The 24792-nt window shown below is 43.0% G+C and overlaps 1 protein-coding gene across 20 annotated transcripts in view; it reads left to right on the forward strand.

The window, feature by feature from the left end:
* The window catches only part of SYNE1 (spectrin repeat containing nuclear envelope protein 1), a 462745-nt gene that overhangs the window by 433594 nt on the left and 4359 nt on the right, over nt 1–24792 (forward strand). For 14 of the 20 annotated variants that reach the window (XM_032338689.1, XM_032338691.1, XM_032338692.1 and 11 more), the window contains 11 exons: nt 1358–1549; nt 2442–2775; nt 4962–5030; nt 6567–6709; nt 9495–9621; nt 11471–11682; nt 14060–14260; nt 15757–15885; nt 17449–17661; nt 18743–18835; nt 20199–20257. In XM_032338689.1, coding sequence (XP_032194580.1) covers nt 1358–1549; nt 2442–2775; nt 4962–5030; nt 6567–6709; nt 9495–9621; nt 11471–11682; nt 14060–14260; nt 15757–15885; nt 17449–17661; nt 18743–18835; nt 20199–20257 — 1772 coding nt within the window. The remainder of the gene's footprint in view (nt 1–1357; nt 1550–2441; nt 2776–4961; nt 5031–6566; nt 6710–9494; nt 9622–11470; nt 11683–14059; nt 14261–15756; nt 15886–17448; nt 17662–18742; nt 18836–20198; nt 20258–24792) is intronic. The other 6 variants (XM_032338697.1, XM_032338698.1, XM_032338699.1 and 3 more) reach the window with 4 other exon arrangements.

The following is a 24792-nucleotide window of genomic DNA, read 5'->3' on the forward strand; positions in this document are numbered from 1 at the left end:
TAACACCCACCACCAGGCTCACCCAACTCTTGAAAAAAATTAGTTCTTGATTGAAAAAAAATTCAGAAAATACAAAATATATTAAAAATGAAATAAAGAACATTACCCAGAAATAACTACCATTAGTCTATATAGTTTTAGTTATTAACTTCATTGCCAGCGTATTAGGAATCTTGGGGGGAGGTGTTGTTTTTGTTTTCATTTTCCTGCTTTGTTTGTAACACCTTCAAATAGTTTGACCTCCACCTTCCAACTTGTTCGTGTTAGGGTTTCATTCCACTTATTCTCCATCCTTAGATGCCAAGTTAATGTTTAAACATATTTGATATGTTTCACCCACAGTTCAAACACAGCGGCTAATTAAAAATTTAAATAGGAGTGATACGCGTTAGATATGAGTCGTCCCTGGACAGGAGAGTGTTTTAACAACTTGAGTATCATGCAAGGATAAATAGTCAGGATGAAAAAAATCATAGATTCTGATAGATTTTCAGGATGAAAAACAAAATGGTAAAATAACAAACCCTGAGAGTGTACCCGACCCCACCCCCACTGACTCTTGGGAGTCTGAGTCCTTTGGCAGACAAATGGGAAACAAACAGGAAATTTCTACCAAGTGGTAGCTGAATCTTTTCTTTTTAGACTCTGGCGAGGTCGCAGAACTCCCTACCGTGCTCCCTTCCCCCCAGCAGCCTTTTCATTCGTGAATAATTGCAACTGCCCCAGAGTTTATTCTTGTATTGAATTAAAATTTACCCCCGAAATCTGACGCCACCAGCTTACCTCTTTTCAACTTTATAGAATGAGTCTAAATAATCCCCCAGAATTCGTTGTTTTTCACATCTTCATAATCTTTCCTGATTATGTCCTGAACCAATAAAAGAATCATCTGAGAAGAATTTGTGACACTATCATTTGAATGGTTTCTCTTAGTCATATTTGACATATGATCAGAAAATCTAAAATTAAAGTATTTAATTAAGTCTCTAAAATAAATTTATTTCGGTGGCACTCTATTGCTTGCCATGGCTTTTCATTAGGGATAACCAGTGCTATCAACTTTATGATGGGTTTCAATGTTTTTTCCTGTGATTCTTTACCCACACTGTCTGTGGCAGTAAATTTCATTAGCCAAAGGCGCCTTTCTGGTCATGGAATTCTGACGATTCTATTTCTGAGTCCTGTTCTGATTTAAAATTTTTGTGTTTGACTTCAGAAAGTAATAGCTTCTTGGCTTGTCACTGTATATGGTAAATTCCATATCCCCTGCATGGTTTTTCTAAATATATATCTTATAATTATTTATGTCACTGTGAACAATAAAAAAAAAAAATTACACAAGATTTGTGTTCCCTAGGCCTTTCAGCAGGAAATTTCACTGAACCACAATAAGATCGAGCAGATAATTGCCCAAGGAGAGCAGCTCATAGAGAAGAGCGAGCCGTTGGATGCCGCAGTCATTGAGGAGGAGCTTGACGAACTCCGACATTATTGTCAGGAGGTCTTCGGGCGCGTGGAGAGATACCATAAGAAACTGATTCGCCTACCTGTATGTGATCTGTTTTTTGTTTGTTTTTGTTTGTTTTTTTTTTTCATTTTCACTAAGTCTAAAGAGAAGTAGTTGCATGGGGTTAGTTAGCACTGGACAGTGGCCAAAATCCCAGAGTCAGGAGCTCTGAGCTCTGACACATGTTGGCTACGTAACCTTGGGCAAGTTACTCCCCATCTCTTGCCTTGGGGTCCTCAAATGTGACAGTGGTTTAACACTACCTGGTAGACAGGATTGCTTCGGGTATGAAACAAGTTAATACATAGGTAAAACCTTAAGGAGTACTCGGCTCACATCGTCTGTGGAAGATAAAGATGCTTCTAGAAGAAATAGGGAGACGAAAGTGAGAAATGGAAACAGTTGCTCGATTGATGAAGTTGTTTAGTTAATTTTTTTTTCATCCCCTTTCCTAACTGCTACCATAACCACACCACAAAATGTTATTAGAATATTTGGAATATTCTGTGATAAAAAAAAATATTTTGCATCTGGGATATAAGGTAAAAAAGGACCAGGTAAAGTTTTTATTAGCAATTTCCGTTTGTTTGTGAAATGTGCCATTGTGTAACTGTTGTGTTGCAGGCATGCTACTAGGCTGCCTTTATTTACATTATCTTATTTAATCTTAATTATTTGAAGTATGTTTTAATATTATTTCCATTTCAACAGGGATAAAAACTGGAGCTTTGGTAGGTTAATTTATAAGACATTTCTAAAAGTGATCGGAGGATTCTTACTTATTTGCTGATAGAAAGTTATAAATTAGCCCCCTGAGGTAAGAATATGGCCCAGATGAGCTCGAACACTGAGACTGGGTGAAAGGCAGAACAGGAAGTGGTAAGGGCATCACCTGACCGCTGCGGTAATGGAGTTGGCTTGACTACATTTCCAGCTCCCAGATGATGAGCATGACCTCTCTGACCGGGAGCTGGAGCTGGATGACTCCGCAGCTCTCTCCGACCTCCATTGGCGTGACACCTCTGTGGACGGCGTGCTTTCCCCCCAGCCTTCCTCCAACCCCTCCCTCTCACTCGCCCAGCCCCTGCGGAGCGAGCGGTCGGGACGCGACACCCCTGCCAGTGTGGACTCCATCCCCCTGGAGTGGGACCATGACTATGATCTCAGTCGTGACCTGGAGTCTGCTGTGTCCAGGACGCTGCCCTCTGAGGACGAAGAGGGTCAGGATGATAAGGATTTCTACCTCAGGGGAGCTGTTGGCTTATCAGGTAAGAAAGAGCTCTTCCGATAGGCCAGCTTGAAAGAAAATAAAAGGGGCTGCGTATTGTATTTGAAATGTGTAAACGAAGCACAATCCTCTTCTTCCTTCCTCCATGAGAGTAAATTGCACATCATAGAATAATCGGGTATTAATGTCATTACCAGAGACAGAAATTGGCATGGCCATTGGTTTATCCCAAATACACTTACATTCTTACTGTGTGACAAGCACTGTGTACGTATTAAGGATACATGGTTCCTTTCGTTCTCAAAGAGCTTACACTCTAGTGTGAAACACAGACAGATAAGCAACACCTATGGGCCGTGTTGGTGCTCAGACAGTATCGGACACAGACAGGGTGGCCCAGAGACACTGCCAAGCGGTGACCAGCCAGAGCTTTGAGGGAAGGCTTTAGGGAAAAGACTCATGAGCTGAGACTCAGAGCTCACAGCAGTCGGTCAGATAGACACGGCGAAGTTCAGAGGCGGAGAGGAGAGGGTGCCCACCTAGCTTTATGATCAACCACAGAGCTTTGGTCACGCAAAATTTGTCTGGAATGACAAGGCTGTAGCCTGCAAGACACAGAGCAAACAAAGAGGAGGTGGAAAGGCAAACGAAGACCTGGTTGGACAGCAGCCTACTTGCCGTGGAAGGGGATTCTCTCCCGAAGACGCTGGAGCGCCATCGCAGATCTCTAAGGAGGAGGTGACATGACCAGACATGACCAGATACGTGCTTCCACCGAACCTGTCTCCGCACGGTAGGGAAGGGATGGCATGGGAGAAGGGCTCCGGTGGAAAGATTTTATGATCAAGGACAGAGAGACCATGGTGGCCTGAACTAAGGAACAACACTGGGGATGGAGAGAATGCAAGAGAAGTGACAAATCCTGACAAGTCTCTTCCTTACGTCATAGTTGATTGAACTGAGATTGAGGCAACTTTCGGACTTGGGTATCTTGGGGAAAGGTGCAGGTTGCCCGGGGCCCTGAGGACCTCAAGAGGGAGAGAAGGTTGTGGGTGCCTGTGGGCCGGGGGCAGGGCAGCGAGAAAAGGGTGCTGATTCGGTTGTGCACACCCTGAATTTGAGATAGAGTAGAATAGACCAAAGAAATACCCAGCAATAGATGCATGGTCTGAAATTCCAGAACCAGAAATGCGGATTAGGTGACAATCCACGTACATATGGTAATTGTCCCCGAGGGAAGGGAGGAAATCACCCAGGAAAAATGTATAAAGCAAAACAAGAAAGACAAAACCCCAGGAAGCACGTATAGTGAAGGGGTGGGCAGAGAAAGAGGAAGGTTATAAGGAAAATGAGTAAAAATCGAACAATCAGAGGCAAATCCACGGCATTTATAAATGTGTCTCACACGTTCTCCAAAAGGCTGTATCTGCTTGTCTCTGGTGGTTCACATTTGGATTCCCCAGGGTATGTCACTGTCTAAAAAGAAAATGATTTCCCTCATTTCTGTTTAGTTTTTACAGTAGCACCTAATAAGCGTTTCTTGTCCATAGCAGAGCTCTCCAGTATACAGCCATCAGCCACATGTGACTGAACGTACTGAGCCCTGAAATGTGACCACGCAAAATGGAGATTTGCTGTGTCAAATGCACTTATGTTTTACAAGTTTCAAAGACTCAGCACAAAGAAAGAATGTAAAATAATAATAATATTTATGTAGTTACACATCATAATTCAGATATATTGGTTTAGCAAAGTAAAGCACCGAAATTATGTTCATCTGTTTCTTGTTACTTTTTTAAATGTGGCTCTTAGAACCTTTAAAATGACACGTGGCTCACTTTATTTCTACGAGACAGCGCTGCTCTAGAGTCCGTCTGGATTGAAATCTCAGTTCCGCCAATTACTACCTGTTGATACTGGGAGAGGTCGTTGAATTCCTCTGGATCTCAGCTTTCTCGGCAATAAAATGGGAATAAGACCTCCCTGAACCCTACAGGGTTTCTTCAAAGATAAACGCGTGCTTAGAACAGTGCTTGGCTCCAGAAAGCACCCTGGGTGGGAGCTCTGACGATTTTATTTTAGGAAACCTTCGGTCCGTGTGTTCACACTCCTCTGCATATTCAAGAGCTGTCTGTCTGGAGTGACTAACTTCCTTTTTTTCCCTAGGAAGGTTATTTCCCGCCACAAGGAGTCTAGCTGTCAACTTAGACTGTGCTCTTTTTGCAGAAGTAATGATCCCCGAAAGTCCTGAGGCCTATGTAAAACTCACAGAAAGTGCAATCAGAAATACCTCTGGTAGGCACCAAAAGCCAAAGCGAGCCCCCCTTCCTCACCCGTAACAAGCCTCCTCTCTGAGCACACCTGCTGCCCCTCTCGCAGCTCTGTGGCACCCGCATGTTAAGGAACCACCTCCTCCTCTCACTGCTGCGGTAGAAACAAAGAAACAAAACCTAAAACTATTCTTTTGATCAACACCAAGAATTAAGATTTCAGTAATCAAGTTGCAGTGAAATAACTTCTCAACTTGTTAAATGGGAATGAGTCCCATTAGGTACAGACCTCTGCTGCCCACGCACAGCAGAAAGTACTTGATGGAAGCACTAGTGTTCAGCATCTGTGCCCCGGCGCCCTGCTTCAGGGTAGCCACGCTGCCTTCATAACTTCCGGGGCTCAGGGCTCCCGCCCCACGCCCCCCAAGCCTGCACATGTGACCTCAGGCCCCCCATTCATTCTCCTCATCTCAAGGGCCACATACAAAACGAGGGGTGAGACTAGATGTGTGGCTCTAAAAAAAAATTCTAATCAACCTTAATAAGTCATAAAATAAAGAAAGGAGAATTGAACCAATTTTGTTTCATGTTACACTAGATTAACTACAGTTCAGCATAGTTGAGCAGTTTGGGGGCAGGTGGAGAGAATAGGGTTCAACCACAGCGATGAATACTGAATTGCAAAGTTGTTAGTTTACACTTAGTCTTTGAAGCAAAGTCGTGTTAGCGAAACAGTGACTTTCCGAGTGACCCCAGGGAGAGACCTCATCCAGGTGTATTTGGAAGCCTTTAAAAAAATAATTCATAAAGCTTACTAATACATGCTCTGCTCTCACCCTGTGTAAGCTTCACTCTGACCACCAACGTTCTTGCTCAGTTCGTTCAGAAATCCTAGCACACGCACATTTTGCGCACACACACCTCACACCTGGAAAGGCGATGAGCCGAGAGTTCTGGGCTCTGACTAAAAGCATGCTTCAAGGCAAATGCTGAAATCTTGGCTTTCTCCTGGTTTGGGTTTGGGTTTTAAACAAAAGCCAGCCCTTGGTCATTTGGCATGTCCACCCATACGTAATCCAAGCCAGTCTTAAGTGAATGACGCAGCCACGGGTGACTGTCTTCCACCGAGCACGCGGTCTTCTGTTGAGATGCAGAAAGAAAACAGGATTGTGCCTTTTTCTGCTTGATAAGTGCCTGCAGAGGGAGTATGAGACATAACTGCCTCTTGGTTTGGGGGAGCAGAAGGCACCATGTTAGGCTTCTGGAGAGGTCCTCTACAGCTTAGAGCATGTAGATTCTCAGGGAATCTGCTGGAAGCAGACAGGACACCCAGGCTGTTAGAGCCCGCTGCAGAACCTCTTTGCAGTATCGGGCCTGGAAGCCAGCCACATTCAATGATCGGTCTGGTCTTTGAACATCTAACTCACCAGCATGGTAGTACTAAATTTGCTTTGTAATGATGCACACATACACCATTCCTGTATCGCCTTAGCCGAAGTAATTTCTCTAACTGCTGCTTGACTGTCAAGCGTGTTAAAGGTTCTTGTGGTTAACACCGCAGGAGCTCCCAGTGCCTTAGAGTCACAGATCCGACAACTGGACAGAGCCTTGGATGAGAGCCGTTTTCAGATGCAGCAAACTGAAAATATTATCCGCAGCAAAACTCCCACAGGACCAGAGCTAGACTCCACCTACAGGGGCTACGTGAGTATCCTGAGCCTTGTCATTCCCGCATGTACCTGGGAATCATAGCTGTGTGACAGAGAACAGTCTGTCTGCGGCACACAGCTTTCTGAGCTATCGAAGCACCACGCCGTCCTTGAACTCACACAGTTGGGTGTAGAAAACAAAGCCACAATAGCAGGTTACCTTTTGAGTAAAACTGGCCGGTGCTCAGATGCACTGACCTACTGCAGTGACCAGCCTGTTCCTTTACATGGAGAACTGAGTGAGCCCCATTTGATTGAAAGCAACAAAATGCTTTGGCTCCCAAAAGTGATTGGCTTTTTTCCAAGTTCACCTAATAATTTTGGGGCTGAGGTTATCCTTGGAACAACAGATTTAGCTGATAGATTACTAACATGAAATACACACACACACACACACACACACACACACACATGTATACATACACATATTTTTTTTTCTGGGGTTTATTGGTTCACTTACTGGATTTAGGAATATTTTTATCCTCTGTTATATGTGCTTATTCTGGAGAAAATAAATCAGACTAACAAGAAGGATTTGGGGGGAAAGATGGCAAAAGATTGTACCTCTTACTAACTTCTGTTTTCGAAGTTCTTACCTAGTAAAGTATATACTAAGTTTATTTGCGGAACTGATCAAATAATTTTTCCTGGAGAACTACCCATTTTCCTACACATGCTTAAGCAAGAGAATGGACATTGGGGAGGGTCTGTGCTATGGTGAGTGCTGTGAAATGTCTAAGACTGATGATTCACAGACCTGTACCCCTGGGGCAAATAACACATATGTTAATAAAAATAAAGAAGTAAATAAATCTCTTCCATGGCTCATACTTTCTTTTCACACCCAAAAGACTGCCTAGTAAAAGGAAAGAAAAATTAATTTCCCTAAATCTAATAACTCCACTGTACCGCTTTTTGAAACCAGGGAAGGTTTAATTATGAGGAATTAATGCAGACATTAATATCCTCACAATTACAAAGATTAATCAATCATGAGTTTATTTCCTGTCCAGTTGGGTCAACTTCTGTTATAGTGAAACTTCTTTTTTAAAAAATATGATAAGATTCCCAGCACTATTTATTGAAGAGATTGTCTTTTTTCCACTGGATATTTTTTCCTGCTTTGTGGAAGATTATTTGCCCATAGAGTTGAGGGTCCATATCTGGGCTCTCTACTCTGTTCCACTGGTCTGTGTGTCTGTTTTTGTGCTGGTACCATGCTGACTTGGTGATCACAGTTTTGTAGTAAAGCTCGAAATCAGGCAACATGATGCCACCAGCTTTGTTTTTCTTTTTCAACATTTCCTTAGCAATTCGGGGTCTCTTCTGGTTCCATACAAATTTTAGGATTGTTTGTTCCAGTAATTTGAAAAATGCCAGTGGAATTTTGATCGGGATGGCATTGAAAGTATAGATGGCTCTAGGCAGTATAGACATTTTAACAATGTTTGTTCTTCCGATCCATTAGCATGGAATGTTTTTCCATCTTTTTGTGTCTTCTTCAATTTCTGTCATGAGTGTTCTGTAGTTCCTCGAGCACAGATCCTTTACCTCTTTGGTTAGGTTTATTCCCAGGTATCTATGGTTCTTGGTGCTATAGTAAATGGTATCAATTCTCTAATTTCCCTTTCTGTAGTTTTATTGGTAGTGTATAAGGAAACAACTGATTTCTGTGCACCGATTTTGGATCCTGCCACATAACTGAATTGCTGCATGAGCTCTAGTAATTTGGTGGTGCATAAACAATGAATCTTGGAACACTGAAAAAATAAAATTAAATTAAAAATAAATAAATACATACAGACATAGAAATATTTGAACCATTGAAAAAATATATGGTAAAGTTTCATGGTGACCATGCTGACATCACTGAGATTGTACTCAGTCTCAGTCAAATATAGTCAAATTTCATAGCAGTGTGATTTGTTAAAGGCTTTGACACAGAACTTTATGGTTAGTAGAGCAAGAGTTCTTTGAATGCTGTACATGATACTAAACTTGGAAGATTTTCCTTTGATGTTAGAATTTATTCCCTTAACACCTATTAAACTTCTCTTAAATTTTCTTGTGAAATAGCTGGCTTTAATAGTACTTTCTGCTTCTAAGTATTTTAATTATTTAATGCAAAAAAATGTTCCTTTGGGATTTGTGGTGATATTATTGTTCCCACATTTCAATTTAGGGAAGAAGAAGCAACTTGCCAAGAATTATATATTATATTGCCAGCTGAAGGCTCTGAGTTTTAAATCCCAGATTGCTTTTTTAGTCTGTTTTGTCTCAGAGATGTAAAAGAAATTTTGAGGGATTCTGATGCAAAATCTATTATGTGATGTGTATCTTCAAGGCATAGCCCTGTGTGTGTATGAATGTGACCTATGTTGCAGAAACATATTTTTTTTTAATTAACATGTATTATTTGCCCCAGGGGTACAGGTCTGTGAATCATTAGGCATACACATTACACAGCACTCACCACAGCACAGACCCTCCCCAATGTCCGTAACCCAGCCACCTTCTCCCTAGCCCCCACCCCCTGGCAACCCTCAGTTTGTTTCCTGAGATTAAGAGTCTCTTACAGTTTGTCTCTCTCCCAATCCCATCTTATTTCATTTTGAACTTGATTTTTTGGTTTTGTTTTTAGCAGATTTTTTCCCCACAGAGCAGTAAACACAGCCACTGTCCTTTTTAAGGAACTAGAAAGATATTTCCCCCCAGAAGCTCTTGCCCTTATGAAAATCTGAGAATTCTGAGCCGGGGGCCCGTTTTCTGTGTCTCGACAGATGAAGCTGCTGAGTGAGTGCAGCGGCAGTATCGACTCCGTGAGGAGACTAGAACACCAGCTGAAGGAGGAAGAACAGAATTTCCCCGGCTTCGTTAACCTGAATACTACGGAAACCCAAACGGCTGGTGAGTGAGTGGAGCTCAGTCCAGGAAAGAGGGAAATAGAAGATCCTGAAATACCTTGCTGCCCCTGTGTGACCCTGTGTGGCGCATCTCACTTTACACGAGTCTCCCCCGAGAGCTTCTCGCTATGTTCCAGTGATCTCCTGGCGGAAGGGGTGGGGAGCAGCACCACCGTGTTCTCTTCCACGTCCCATTTATTTTAATGCATTCTCTGAAACATCTCTTGTCTGGCGGTTTATTTTATTTTATTTTATTTTATTTTTAAAGCTTTATTTATTTGAGGAAGAGAGAGAGCGTGGGTGGGGGAAGGGGGGGGAGGAAGAGGAAGAGAGAATCCCAAGCAGACTGCACACCGAGCGCAGAGCCCGAGACGGGTCTCGATCTCAGAACCCTGAGACCATGACCTGAGCTGAAATCAAGAGTCAGCGTTTAACTGACTGAGCCACCCAGACTCCCCTCGTCTGGCATTTTATTTGTGTGCTTTCTGAGTTCTGTTAACCAACTGAATATTATCTTCAGGCACATTCCTGCTTATTAGTTCATACAGGTCTTTATGGGATTAAATCCTATGTAGTTGTTTCTTTACCCCATTATCATTAAAAATGCAGGTAGGATAAACACAGCCATTATGCTGTTTTGTTTTGTTTTGTTCTTACAGCTGACAACAACAGATGTGCCTGTTAGCATTACTTTTCCTCACATCTTCTCCAACATTTGTTATGTCTTGCCTTGTCAATTTTTGCCATTCTGACTGGGGTAAGGTGTTGGTGGGAAGGCAAGCTGAGGCAGCCACTTTGGGAAACAGTGTGGAGGTCCCTCAAAAAGTTAAAAACAGAGATACTCTGTGACCCAGCAATTGCACTACTGGGTGTTTACCCCAAAGATACAGATGCCATGAAAAGGAGGGCCATCTGTACCCCAGTGTTCATAGCAGCAATGGCTGCAATAGCCAAACTGTGGACGAGCGGAGGTGCCCTTCAACAGATGAATGGATGAAGAAGATGTGGTCCATATACGCAATGGAATATTCCTCAGCCATCAGAAAGGATGAATACCCACTATTTGGATGGACATAGATGGAACTGGAGGGGCTTATGTTAGATGAAATAAGTCAAGCAGAGGGGCGCCTGGGTGGCTCAGTGGGTTATGCCTCTGCCTTCGGCTCAGGTCATGATCTCAGGGTCCTGGGATCCAGCCCCACATCGGGCTCCCTGCTTAGCAGGGAGCCTGCTTCCCCACCTCTCTCTGCCTGCCTTTCTGCCTACTTGTGATCTCTGTCTATCAAATAAATAAATTATATGTGGAACGTAAGGAATGGCACGGAGGACATTGGGAGAAGGAAGGGAACAACGAAGGGGGGATATCAGAGGGGGAGACAAACCATGAGAGACTGTGGACTCCAGGAAACAAACCGAGGGTTTCAGAGGGGAGGGGTCTGTGGATGGGTTGGCTCAGGGATGGGCATTAACGAGGGTGCGTATTGCATGGAGAACTGGGTGTTATACACAGTGAATCATGGAACACTATAAAAAAAGGAAAAGAATTAGGTTTTTTTTAGAGTTTTTTTTTTTTTTAATTTATTTGACAGAGACACAGCAAGAGAGGGAATGCGAGCTAGGTGAGTGGGAGTGAGAGAAGCAGGTTCCCTGCTGAACAGAGAGCCCGATGCAGGGCTGGATCATGAGCTGAGCAGAAGACAGACACTTAACAACTGAGCCTCCCAGGCGCTCAGATGACTTTTCTTTTTGTTGTTACTTATCAGTCGCTACCCATGTATGTTTAAGGCATTTCCCAGACATCCTGTGCAGAGAACTGCAGCTCACTAACCTGTGTGTGTGTCGGGTCCCGCCAGGTGTGATCGACCGGTGGGAGCTCATCCAGGCCCAGGCCCTGAGCAAGGAGCTGAGAATGAAACAGAGTCTCCAGAAGTGGCAGCAGTTCCAGGCGGACCTGCACAGCGTCTGGACGTGGCTCGGGGAGGCGGAGCAGGAGCTGGAGCAGCTGCGGCGCCTGGAGCTCAGCACCGACATCCAGGCTATCGAGCACCAAATCAAAAAGCTCAAGGTAGCTGCCCTCACTGCGATGTGCACTGCCTACTCCCACGAAACCACTTGCTCTAGCTGATCTGTTGTCACCCAGCCACAGGAAAGCTGTGGACAGAGACAGACACAAATGCCCTCCTCTCCCACAACTGTCGCAAACCAGTACTTACAGAGCAAGCTGGGAAGGGCAAAAAATGGACCATGTTGTAGAACCAGCCCCCACGTGAATAAACAATCACGTATGATTTCATGACTTGGTTCTTTAGGAATGACTAATCGTAAAAGTTCATGAAACACCCAGGAACTTCTGGGACCTGGTTAGCTTCTTTTAAAGGAAATGCAGAAACGACCAGGTCCCTGCAAGTCCGTATCTAGAGCTGGAGAGGTTTCCTCTCCAAGACTGCATCTCTGTGACTTTGTGGAGACGTAGTAAAATTGTGGGACACTCTGGAGGTAGCAGAACATCTGAAATCGATTATAACAGTCACAGAAGCAATTTTCAGTGTAATGAATACAGCAAAACAAAACTGTGGAGTGATCAGGGCTAGAGCACCTGGCGTGGGCACTTGAGTTTGACCTGGATGGCTGTCTGTCCACACAGGATCATGTCCTTTAGCTCCATCTCCGGGTCTTAACTCTCCTCCTTAGTACAGTTCTTAAAGTGCATTACTATGCGGAGACTTTGGGAAGCATACTCTGGACGGAGAGCCCAGTTTGTTTTTAATAGCTCCCTCGGTCTTCTCTTTTTTTGGAGAACATCGAGATACACTCTTCCTCAGAATGGAACTACCTAGGCTCTCCAGGCTCAAGGGTCAAGTGTGCTGCTTTTGTGTCTCTCGGGTTTCATGTGTGTCATTTATTTTGGAGTGATGTTTTGGTGGCTTGTTTTAAACTTCCAGAAAAAGGAGTCTTCCCCACTGTGGCTCTGATTTCTTCTTATAGAACTAGCCTCTGCACTAGCCCCATCGATTTCTGGTCGAAGCATCAGATGGGAGATGTGATTTATATTATCTGGATTATAAAATACGGTTCTCTCTAGAGTACTTAAATTATTTTAGTTCCTGTCTGGGAAAATGTAAGGCAGTGTGTATGATGACAGACTCCTTAAAAAGCTGATAAAATGAATGTTGGCCAGAGTGTGAGACCTACGTGAGATTAGGGTGGGGAAATGAGACCTTGATCGTCAGCCTCTGTGATAAGCAGCAGCCCCCCTCCCCATGCCTTCCCAGTCCTTCTTGTCTGTTTCCTGAGGATAAGTCTGTGGAATAACCAAGTATCTTTCCACAGTATACCTTGATCTTACAATATCTCTGTGGTCAAATCTATATTACAGCATTTTAAGAATCTTCTGGAAAGTGAAAAATTAAGACAAGCTGGCAACATAACAGCAACGTTGAGAACTTAGAAGAAAATGTAACATGGGCAGATGTGGTTTGCAGGATCACCGACCTGAAACTAATCTAGGGATGTTTCGACAATACCCAGATACTGAATCATTAATGTGTAATCATGTGCTACGCAAGTTCTTGGGATAGTTCTAGATTTCTGGGAAAGGCATCGTGCAAAAATCAGTTGTCTAGTTTCTTGTGAAACCAAACTGAATTGGTTAGCTGTTGAAATACCCATCCATTCTCTCAGCCATCACAGGAATGTGGCATGGGACACCAGCAGGACTCTCCCCTTCTGGGCCACTAACTCTCTGTGCCTGTCAAGTCCAAACAGCTGGAGGCTGAGGCCTGGGCCGACTTTCAAGTTTCCCATTTCATTCTTCTGCACACAACTTGGAGTCCCATTGGTCTAGTGATGAGATTCTTAGGCCAGAACATTTCCTCTTGCCCAGAACTCTTCGAGCCAGATCTGGGTGTGTGTGGTTTTAGCGCTGTTGGACTCCCATTCTGTGAGTTGAGTTCATCAGCTCCTTAGTTCATTGTACAGGGTCATCAGTGCTTCCTGCGAAGTTCCTCTTAATTGTGTTTATTTATCCTTTCCCCCTACTTTTTAAATTTCCATTCCTGAAGCCCATGGCAAGCCTTCTTAAATACCAAATGAGTATTCATTCATATATGCATGAAAAATGTGGATTTGTGTGTGTGCGTGTGCCTTTTAAATCACATAAATGCTGTTATATTGCATATACTGTTCTGTTTCTGACTCTTTCACTCTACACCATATTTTAAAAGCCACTCAAGTTGCCCAGTGTACATCTAATCCATTTCCTTTACCTAAAGTGTGGCCCTCGGTGGTATGCAACACTGTCTCTTATCTAGCCGTTCAATTAAGGCCAGTTTTAATGAATGGATCTTTTAATTTGGGTGAAGCATTCCCTATGATCTTCAACCGTGCTCTAAATGTTTTTATTGTTATTTCCTTTCTTTCGTGGTTCTCCTTTCTCTTTGTAGGAGCTCCAGAAAGCCATGGACCACCGCAAAGCCATCATCCTCTCCATCAACCTGTGCAGCTCCGAGTTCACCCAGACCGGCAGTGAGAAGAGCCAGGATCTGCAAGACCGCTTGTGCCAGATGAACGGGCGCTGGGACCGGGTGTGCTCGCTGCTGGAGGAGTGGCGGGGCCTGCTCCAGGACGCGCTGATGCAGTGTCAGGTTCGTGGGAGTCACACATTTCCAGGGTAGCTGAGTCTGGGACTTGATTTATCCAAGGTCGCTTCAAGGGATGCCATCATTCCCCAGTGCCAGGATGTGAACAAGATAACTTCCTGCCCAAACTACTCATTATAGTGGAGAATCTGTACATCAGAACAGGAGTTCGAGCAGCTGGACCCTGTCTTGTATCCAGCTAACTGAACTAGTCCCACAAGTTTATCTCAGCCCCAACCCATTCATTCATTCATTCATTCATTCATTCATCCATTCATTCATTCAACTGATACTTAGCATGTTGGCAGAACATCTCCTGAACACAAAAGTGAGCATTACAAATACTGGCTCATCCATTTTACCATAATTATTTGATGAGTGCCTACTCTCTGACGGAGCAGTCAGGATACAACTCAGCCTCTGCTTCTGTTGGGGAAGACAAACAGTAAAATGCAAGTATTGCTGGGACGCCTGGGTGGCTCAGTTGGTTAGGTGTCTGTCTTTGGCTCAGGCTATGATCCCAGGGTTCTGGGATCAAGTCAGGCTCCTTCCTCAGGGGGGAGCCTGCTTCTCCCTCTGCCTGCTGCTCCCCCTGCTTATGCTCTCTCTCTCTGTCTCTTTCACACACACACACACACACACACACAAATAAATACATTTTTTAAAAAAATACAAGTAATTGCTTAACCAAAATGCTTGCAAGTGCTGATGATAAGATGAGAAAAGCCACTTTGGGATAGAGGTCAGGGAACTTCTAGGCATCTTGGAGCCCACGCTGGAGGGATTTTGCCAGACAGAGCCAATGGGATGTCCCATAAACAGGAAAGGGCTTAGTGTCTTTAAGGTCGGAAAAGGGGCCAGTGGGATCAGAATGTCGTCAGAGAGGTAGGGAGTGATCAGAAAGATCAGGGAGATGCTTAGCGACCGGATCATGCAGGGCCCTGTAGGTCCGAAGCGGGATCGGAGGGCATCTGAACACAGTGCCGACCTGCTTCCCGGGTCCGCATGTGCCCCAGGAATACCCTGAAAGCAGGCACACAGGCTGTTGTTTCACCGTGGGCCCCCTCCCTGTCCTGTGCTTAAGAGATTTTCAGTGACTACGTGTTGAATAAATGAATGAACAAATGGATGAATGAAGGGCATGGGGAGCCAGATTAAGGCCTTGCGACATGGGAAGGCTTGAATAGAGGGGAAGAGCCAGGAGCGGAGTTGTTTCCTTCCAAACTGAATGGTAACCGTAGAAATTAAGTACCCGATGCCAGTGTTCCCTTATGTCCAAATTCCCCCCCAAACAGCAAACTAGATGCTCTTGGTGAGAATGTGAACTCAGATCATTGCCACAGCAATGGTGCCTTTCTCAGAAAGGAGTTGTGCCTCAGACCTTAAATGCAACATTTTTTCGCCAGGGGCACCAACTGTAAAGACTAGAAATTGAAGCTGCGAGGGAAAGAAAAATATATTATTCAAGATGATTTTATACTCTATTTTTTTTTTCTCCATAGGATTTCCATGAAATGAGTCATGGTTTGCTTCTTATGCTGGAGAACATCGACAGAAGGAAAAATGAAATTGTCCCTATTGATTCTAACCTGGATGCAGACACACTTCAAGACCATCACAGGCAGCTCTTGGTAAGACTGTGAGCTCTGGTAGCCTGACTCACCACAGCAGTCTCCATTTCATGCACAGAAAAAGAATGTGGGTGACAATATATGTGTGTGTGTGTGTGTGTGTGTGTGTGTGTGTTACATTTTGCATACTGGTCTCTAACTTTCTCTTGTTTATTTGTTATAGTTTCTGATCTGGGGGAGGCAAACATGCTTATAGGAGACGATGTCTACCAGCTTTAGAATCTGGTTCTTCCTTTAGTCATTGCTCAGTTGTAGAAATCTTAGATGTTCTTCATCTTAATGAGATTGTTTTTACTAAAGCAGATCTTTGGCAATTACACTTATTTTTAATTTAAACTGTATTTGTTACATCTATGTATAAAATAAGAGTATATTGGGTGGCTTAAATTTTATCTTTATGGACATTGAAACTATTATTTAGAAAGAGACCATTAAGACTTCTAAGAAGAAATTAAGTGGGGTCACCTGAGTGGCTCAGTCAGTTAAGTGTCTGCCTTCAGCTCAGGTCATGACCCCAGGGTCCTGGGGCTTTGGACTCCTTCTCAGTGGGGAGTCTGCGTCTCCCTCTACCCCTGCTCATGCTCCTGCTCTCACTCACACTCTTTCAAATAAATAAATAGAATCTTAAAAAAAAAAAGAAAGAAGAAGAAATTTAGATTTAACAGTAACCTTGTCATCCTGTTTTGTGAAAATGAAGACAAAAAGGAAAATGTGAAAGGTTATTTTCATTATCTGAGGCGAAGAAAACATGCCAGTTCTCAAGGAGAAAGAAACTTTTTCTAGCACCGAATTCAAAAGGAAATTTGCAGAATCTTGACATAGATTCTTATACAAAGAACTTTAGACAATATAATGTACAGTGTACTTAGGAGATTTTATAGAAGATAAAGCAGTATATTTGAGTTCCATTAGGAGAAAATGATTTGCATTTTGTAGCTTCCTGTGTTTTCAAAATGTCATTTCTCAACATTTAATGCTTACTAACCTAACCAACAGAATTGATAGCTTTTGATTCAGTACCATAAAGGTCTTTGAAACCAAGAGGGAATAGCTATGCAGTGGCATTTTTACTGACTTTTGACCTAAGATAGTAGTTATAAATAATGAATCACTACTATAGCCTTCAAAAAATGTTGAACAAAGATCAGCGTTAGACATACCTGAGTTTTGCTATATTTGTATGTTAATTTTTCTCTTTCTGTATAAAAGAATATCTTATGTTTCTTTTGCTAAGTACTTGATATTTTAAGCACTTTCATGTATAATCACCAATTTGAACCTTTTAATATACTTACTGTGAACCAGGCAGGAAAGAGTATTATCATTTTCTGAAATGAGAAAACTTGAGATCAGAAAGGTTCAGGGGACTTATAGACTATTTTTGGCAGAGGCAGACCCCAATTCCCAAATGCCACAGGCTGCTTCATTCTTCCTTATGTGAGCACAGCATTCGGATATTCGGGTTTAATTGCCCGCTAAGTTAAACTGAGGTCATTCTGCCTTTTTGGAATTTTCCCCAAATATCAAAAGTTGTTAGTAAAGCATTTCTTATCATGCACGTAGCAAATAAGGCATGAGCTCTTGGAATCCCAGCTCAGAGTGGCCTCACTGCAAGACATGTCTTGCCAACTCCTGGTGAACGCTGAAGGCACAGACTGTTTGGAAGCCAAAGAAAAAGTCCACGTAATTGGAAATCGGCTCAAACTTCTCTTGAAGGAGGTCAGTCGTCACATCAAGGAGCTGGAGAAGCTATTAGACATGTCAAGCAGTCAGCAGGTAAGCTCTAAGCAGACATCATTGTGTGGCATCTCTTAGAGAAAACCAAAGAAGCATCATCTTTATCCATTTTTAGAAGTACTTTGAATATAGTACTTGTCAAAATAAAGCGCCCGCTCTCAATCACTGCTCTCACAAGCCCTGTCTGAAAATTCAAAAAAGGGACTCAAACTTTTATACTAGGACACTGCTTTTGATTCTATTACATCAAAAAAAAAACCTCTTACAATTGTTACCGCTAACCCTTTACCGTCTCTACTGTGGTATTGTATTTTACCTGTTTATTTACGAATTCACACGTTTTCACATTTTCATTCACATGGCTGTGGTAGATCATAACCAGTCATGGCATCTGAGTTTTGTATTCAAACACTGGGAGGCAAGAGATCTCCTGACATAGACGGCAATTCATTCACAGAGAATGTCTTCTGCTCATTTACTTTTTAGATTTTTTTTTTTAATCTAGATTTTTAAATCTAGATTTTTAGATTTTTTTCTTAAATCTACTGCATCATGGCCATATTATTGGTTTTGAGAAATGCGTCTGTAGAGACAGAGGGGCTTGGTGAGACTTCAAACAATCAGTTGCGAAATCTTGTTTTGAGCACACAAACACCCCACCCCGTCATAAGCCTGCAAAGGACCAGTCTCCTCTGAAAATCAGTAGCACCAGATGTACTACAAAAGCAGGCTCCTGGATGACTATATTTTGTTTCTAACTCAAATGAATTGGTCTCTCCCTGGCCCGAGAGACCTGGAGTGTGAGACCAGTTCCTTCTGCTCCTTTCCCTTCCACTCATTCCCATCTGTGTCATCAAGAAACAAGAAAGCTGTAAGTGACCTAGGAGTAGCAAAACTGTGCCGTGTTTCCCAGCAGGAACAAATTTACAACCAGAAAAGTCCTGATATGTTAGAAGAATCAGGTTCTGTTCTTACAGTTGTCTGATTCGATTTTGCCCAAGGAATGGTTTGATTTTACAGAGGATGGGGGCGGGGGATGGGCTGGTAAATGCCTTGGGGATGACCAAGCCAGCATGGCCTTGGGACACGGAGTCATTGGAGGAATCTGTTTCCTACATAGGATTTGTCTTCCTGGTCTTCGGCTGATGAGCTGGACACTTCGGGATCTGTGAGTCCTACTTCCGGAAGAAGCACCCCAAACAGACAAAGAACGGTAACTTTCCACTGGTCCTTTTCAGTTGGCCCATGGGAGGGAACCCAGGGACGCGACACTATCTATACCTACCTCAGGGTCCATAGGCTCCCCCTGGGGAGAGCAGGAGTCCCCCTACAGAAGAGGGTTGTCACACAGTAACCCAGCCAAGTGGTGTTTCCTCAGCCCTGCGGCATGCCCTCCCCACATGCACTCAGGAATGGAAAAGAACATTCTGTTTTTCCAAAGAAGGAGGGCTCGAGCTGTGGTTGGTACAGGGAGACAAATTATTTCTCTTGCTCCAAGGGCCATCGACAGCATGGTGTATCCTTGTTTCTTTGGTGGCTCCTCCCTTCAAACCACTAGCACCAGAGTCCACCTAAAATCGTAGGTTCCAGGTAAAGGGGCGTCTCAGCCAGAAGCAGACAAAACTGAGAGCGTCTCATGAGACCCGTGAATGTCTGAGACAAGTGGAGGTTCTTTTGAACTCTCAAGCGAAGAAGCTCCTAAAGGTGGTTCTGACGGTTTTGGGCGACTGTGCTGCCCACGCAGAGGCAACAGCTCAAGAGGCCTCAGCCATAGAACCTTCGGGAGGCTGCCTCACTGGCATTCTGTGAGGACGGAAAGACGAATCTGGCCCCTGCTACCCTCTATACTTTGATTTCTCTGTGTAATTAGAAGCTTGTTTTTGTTTTGTTATTTTTTTGTCCGGCTTTATGATTATATTCATTTTTATTACATCCCATTTTCCTTAGTTTCTAGAAGTATTGATTTTGTTTGTACTATTTTTGTTATAAACACTTAAGTTCTATGCTGATAAATGTTATTATCTTATTTAGGGTTGTTTTTTACTACATTCACTAGTTTCCTATAGATCCTAGTTTAAGAATGTGAAGGAATACTGGCTTTTCGAGTCAAATTCTAGCCCTGATTTAACTTGTCGGGTCCTCAGCATTCTACAAAGAAAAATCTCATATTGCCGTTGTTATTTTTTATCTGCCGAGAATTTCAATACTGTTTCAGTGTTCTAGAAGACTAAGAAATAATGGTGTGCAAGCCATATTGACCTTCATAGTTATTGTAAGTGAATCCTTGGCTGGTGTAGTCACCTGTGTTTAGACCATGAAAAATGGGAGAAAATATACCCACTATAGTGGGAACTCCAAACCCCCATTGTTTCCTCAGTGACCAATGCTAGAGATTTGAATTTGTTTCATTTCTTCCATAAAAGAAAAGCCAGTTTCCTGAATTCATGGGTACTGATCATTTCATTTGATTTATTTTTCCTTTGCCGCACTTTTAGTTCATTTTTTTTTTCAGTAGCTTGTCTTTATTTGCCTGGACTGAACATTCTTCTTTCTTTACCCCTGTTCATTGCAAACAGCCACGAGGCAAATGTAGTCTCTCACAGCCTGGACCCTCTGTCAGCAGTCCACATAGCAGGTACCTTATTCTCCTGGTTTCCACACTGTTCTAGAACTCCAAGAGGATGATGAAAATGGTCCATGATTTAGGTAGGCCTCTATCTGGTCTGCCTCAGGGTAGTTGAGAAATTTCTTGTTTCATCCGCACACCCTTTTTCTAGTAAATTGGAAGAGACTTTTCTAAGTGCAAAGTATAAGTAAAGCCCGGAGTCCAAAATATTTGGATCCCACCAGAATTTCATCTAACTATACATAGGCCATCTGGTACTTTTTGTCCCATCGTATTCTGTGTGCGTGGAAGGATTCGGTGCCGTGGATGGCACATTTGATTCATGGCAGACTTTCATCATCCTCTTTATTTCTAGATTTTACAATAAGACAGGTAATAGATCAATGAATTATTTTACCACTCACAGAACCCACAAATCTGAATAAAATATACTAACATCCCCAGCTTTTTCTTTTATTTTCATGTTTTATCCAGATTGTGGGTTTTGAATTCTCAAAACGGCAAGTCCTAATTTGGTATTATTTAACATTTATAAGCACCTTCTCTCTTTTGCTTATCCCAAAACTTCTCTTCTGCCAGCACACTCAGTCACTCACCTTCCTGACACTTGGCAAGCTCTTTCACGCTAGGGACGAGGGAAGTCAGCGCCCCTGCCAGGGGGCGCCCCGAGAGCCCACGCACAGCTGCCGCTCCGTGCTTCACGCCTGGCTTCCAACAGCCCCTTGTTTCTGCCCTTACTGGTGCTTTGCCTTCTTCGTTGTTGGTGTGATGTCTGTGCTGCTCTGCCCTTTCACTACTCAGTTCGTGTTCCCCGGGTTGACTTTTTAGACATGAAAATACTGTCCCTGGAGCTAATTTTTCGTTCCAAGCCCAAGCAGACTGTTCACGTAGTTTGCCCCTCTGGAAACTTACCATTCCTGAGCTAGAATCTCAAGAGGGGCCAGGAAGTGTAGAGCTGAAAGCGATCCCTGAGTAATAGTTTTCGTTTTCCAGCTGCGCGCTGAAGGGACTGGATGTTTGATTGGGTGATTCCTACTCAGCTGAAGCAATACAGAATGTACTTTGATGTGCTTTTTGGTTTTAAGCCTTGCGCTTTTTTTTTTTCTTTCCCTTTGGTTTGGTTTGATGACAATTTTGTGGGTTTTCTTTTCTTTTTTTTTTTTGTCTATAATACATCAATAATGAAATATGAATGGAGAAAAACTCACAAGGATTTTTAAAGATAATGATGGAGATCTACAGCTGCTCTGATGTTCTCTTAGTCCCCTGTGAAGAAAAGCCAATCACGTACTAAAGACAGATTATTGTTTTGTCCATCTTGTCCACTACCGATTGCTGATACGCCATGAACAGAGATGGGCAATGTCCCTCTAGCAGTCCTTTTAGGATGCCAGAGATCAGTTCTTTGGTTGACATCAATGATGGTCTTTTACATTACTATGCAACACCAATAGCAACCACCTTTTGGTTCCTAAATATCACATCAGTCTGTAGCCCCAATTATTTCAGTCGCATGGGTCTTCTGAAAATGTCCAAGGCATCATCTTCTAGGGCAGCAGGTGCTTCAGTGTGTCTCCTAATGGGGCTTTGCAGCTGGGACAGCCACCCTCTTCCTGTGACATCCACAGGTGCCTTTCAGCTCTGCTCTGCCCAGCGCTATTTATTAACATCTTTCTGAGCACACAGCACAGTGTTTACTTTGCTCCGTAGAGGGTCTGGAATACGAATGATCTACACCTGAAGGGCAGATGTCATCAAACCCCTTGGCAGCCAGGTTGTGGTTGAACATTCTTGGACTTCTTAATTTCTTGGCACCTCTGTTTGGGGTGCACCCAGCCCCGACAATGGAATGCGGAGTCCGCTGGGAAAGAATTAATTCACTCATTATCCAAGCTGTCATGGTGTTCCTTTACGTTGAGACTTGAGAGTACCTTGTGTTTGATCTTGCACTGGTCCAGCAAATTTGAAAGCACACACAGTTTAGAATGTTGACCCCACCGATCTGCCATGGAAAATGGTAGACACATTTTCTTTCAAAGAGAGGAAAGAGGCTGAGCTGGAAGAAACCGTTTGAAGGAAGGGGGTTCTTACATTGTTTTTGTTGTTTAAGGTCTGGTGTTCACGATACAGTTGTTTACCTGCTGTTTATCATTTCAGGTTGATCTTATAGCTACATTTCTGTGTCCTCGTATCTAATATTCTAAGCCTACATATAACTTGATGCCAGTATTTACTGTATCCCTACTACATTTACGTTCTGGGCTTACAAAATCACTACCACATGGTCCTTGCCATGTGTCAGAACCTGCAGATTCCCAAATCCATTACAAGGAGCTCCTCAAGACTCCCTGAAAATTATGAACATTTGAAAGACATTCATAGTAATCCTTCGTCATTTTTAGATTAAATAGATTTAAGAAGGAATGTTTATGGTGGTCCAGCTGCATTTTATTTTTCTTCTTTTGACTTAAAAATCATCTAACGCAATCACCAGTAAGTTTTCCCAACTCTACTGTCGATTATTTAAAGATGACACACGGGAAGATTTTACTCCGGCTCCAGCAAGGCAAAGGAGAAATTACTCTATAGTGTGGATACAGTGAAGTGATGACTTCATTCCAAAAGTTAACCACAAATTCTGAAACATATTCTAAATGTTCAGACATGCAAAGTTTCCTCAGACACCTTTGGTCTCTGGTACCTTCTACACAGAGAACTAAGGTGGAAAAAGAAGCAGCAGATGAAAGGAAGGGGAAAAAAACTGTGAGCACTTTACTGTAAACACTGTCCAGTTTCTTTTTTTTTTTTTAATAAGCATTTTTTAAAGATTTTATTTATTTATTTGACAGAGATCATAAGTAGGCAGAGAGGCAGGCAGACAGAGAGAGGAGGAAGCAGGCTCCCCGCGGAGCAGAGAGCCCAATGTGGGGCTCAATCCCAGGACTCTGGGATCATGACCTGAGTTGAAGGCAGAGGCTTTAACCCACTGACCCACCCAGATGCCCCCACTGTCCAATTTCTTATGGAATTTTTTTTCAAGTCTTTTGTCAGGCTCTGATGGGATCTACTATCCGTAGGCATTCAGAGAGCCTCGGTCTATACCGGTGTACTACTAGGACAGGCTGGCCACCAAGGCTGAGAACAGTTGTAGGGTAAAGCGCCAATGTTTCTTTTCTGATATTTTGAGGTATGCATTCCCAGTGTTCCCCAGGAAAAGGTCAACCACTTTGGCAAATGTATCACGTCTTTGCAAGAACTACTAAGAAATCAGGACCCTTCTCCTGGGAGACAAGGCTCTATACAACCAGTCTCTCATGGTATGAGTTAGCACGCCTTTGCTTTAACAATGATGATAAGATAATAATGATAAATTGTGACATTTATTTAGCGCTTAATGTATCCTAAGCACTATGCTAAGCATTGTATATCTGTCATCTTATTTAACTCTTACCACATCCCCGTGGCATGGCTATATTCCCAAATTCACAGACAGGGACGCTGAAAATCAGAGGCACGAAGATTATAGATTTGAATCAGGCTGACCTGACTCTGGATCCTAGCTTGTAAATCCTTCCCTCCGCCAGAGAATGGGAGGGCTCCTTTACACAACAGTTCTAGACCTTGGGCTGCCCAAGGCTGCCTGACACTGCTTAGGACCAGCCGGGTCATTTTTTTTTTAAAAAGAAGACTGAAATCCTAAATTGATTCTGGAAATTTGTCTTCTGAACCACACATCCAAGGAACAAAGGCCATCCACACTAGAGCAGACAGCAAGATCATATACAACCTAGCTACTCTCTCACAATAAATTCCTGTTAGGACACTGCCACTGTTAGCAAACAAGGAACAAAATGCATTGAAAGTTTCTCTTCACTTGCCTTTAAATGACTGATGCCCAGAAGTAATTCATTTTATTCTCCTTGATTATATAAAATTTTTGAGATGAGTCCTACTTTGTGCAAACTCTTCAGGCTTTTGACATCCCTGGATCATCCTTTCGTGTGTGTGGTGTGTTATTTTGTCCTGGTTCTTCCCCTACCTTCTTCCTTCTCCTACAACTGTATGTATTTAGGGAAAGAGATTAAACAACTCCTGGGCAGCTATTTACCCAGAAATTCGAGTGAGGGGAGAGAGAAAAACGATAAACTAAATATTTACTTGGAGAGCATAAGCACATTTTTGCTGGGCAGAATTGTCTGGAACAGCTCCATGGACTGAGTTTCTTGGATAAGTTCACACATTTCATTTTTCCTCTATAAACACAATCTCAGCTCGCATCTATTTATGTAATAAGGCCATCGGAGAGTGATGAGTGACTAGTTAATGAGTAGTCTTTGTTCTTTCCCTTGTCAGATTTCCCAAGACTCTGGAAACAGGTGCCCTTAGGTCAATAGATAAATATTAAAAGTGCCCTTTTACCTGGGCACCATTATCCTGCTGGTACTAAGAGCTCTAGTACAGGTTCGTCCTAGGAGAGGCAATTCTGGGCATGTTGATACCCTGATAATTGTCCCAAGGGGATGGCATTTATTTCAGTAGATAAA

The sequence above is a fragment of the Mustela erminea genome, chromosome 4, assembly GCF_009829155.1.
Source record: "Mustela erminea isolate mMusErm1 chromosome 4, mMusErm1.Pri, whole genome shotgun sequence".
Taxonomy (NCBI): domain Eukaryota; kingdom Metazoa; phylum Chordata; class Mammalia; order Carnivora; family Mustelidae; genus Mustela; species Mustela erminea.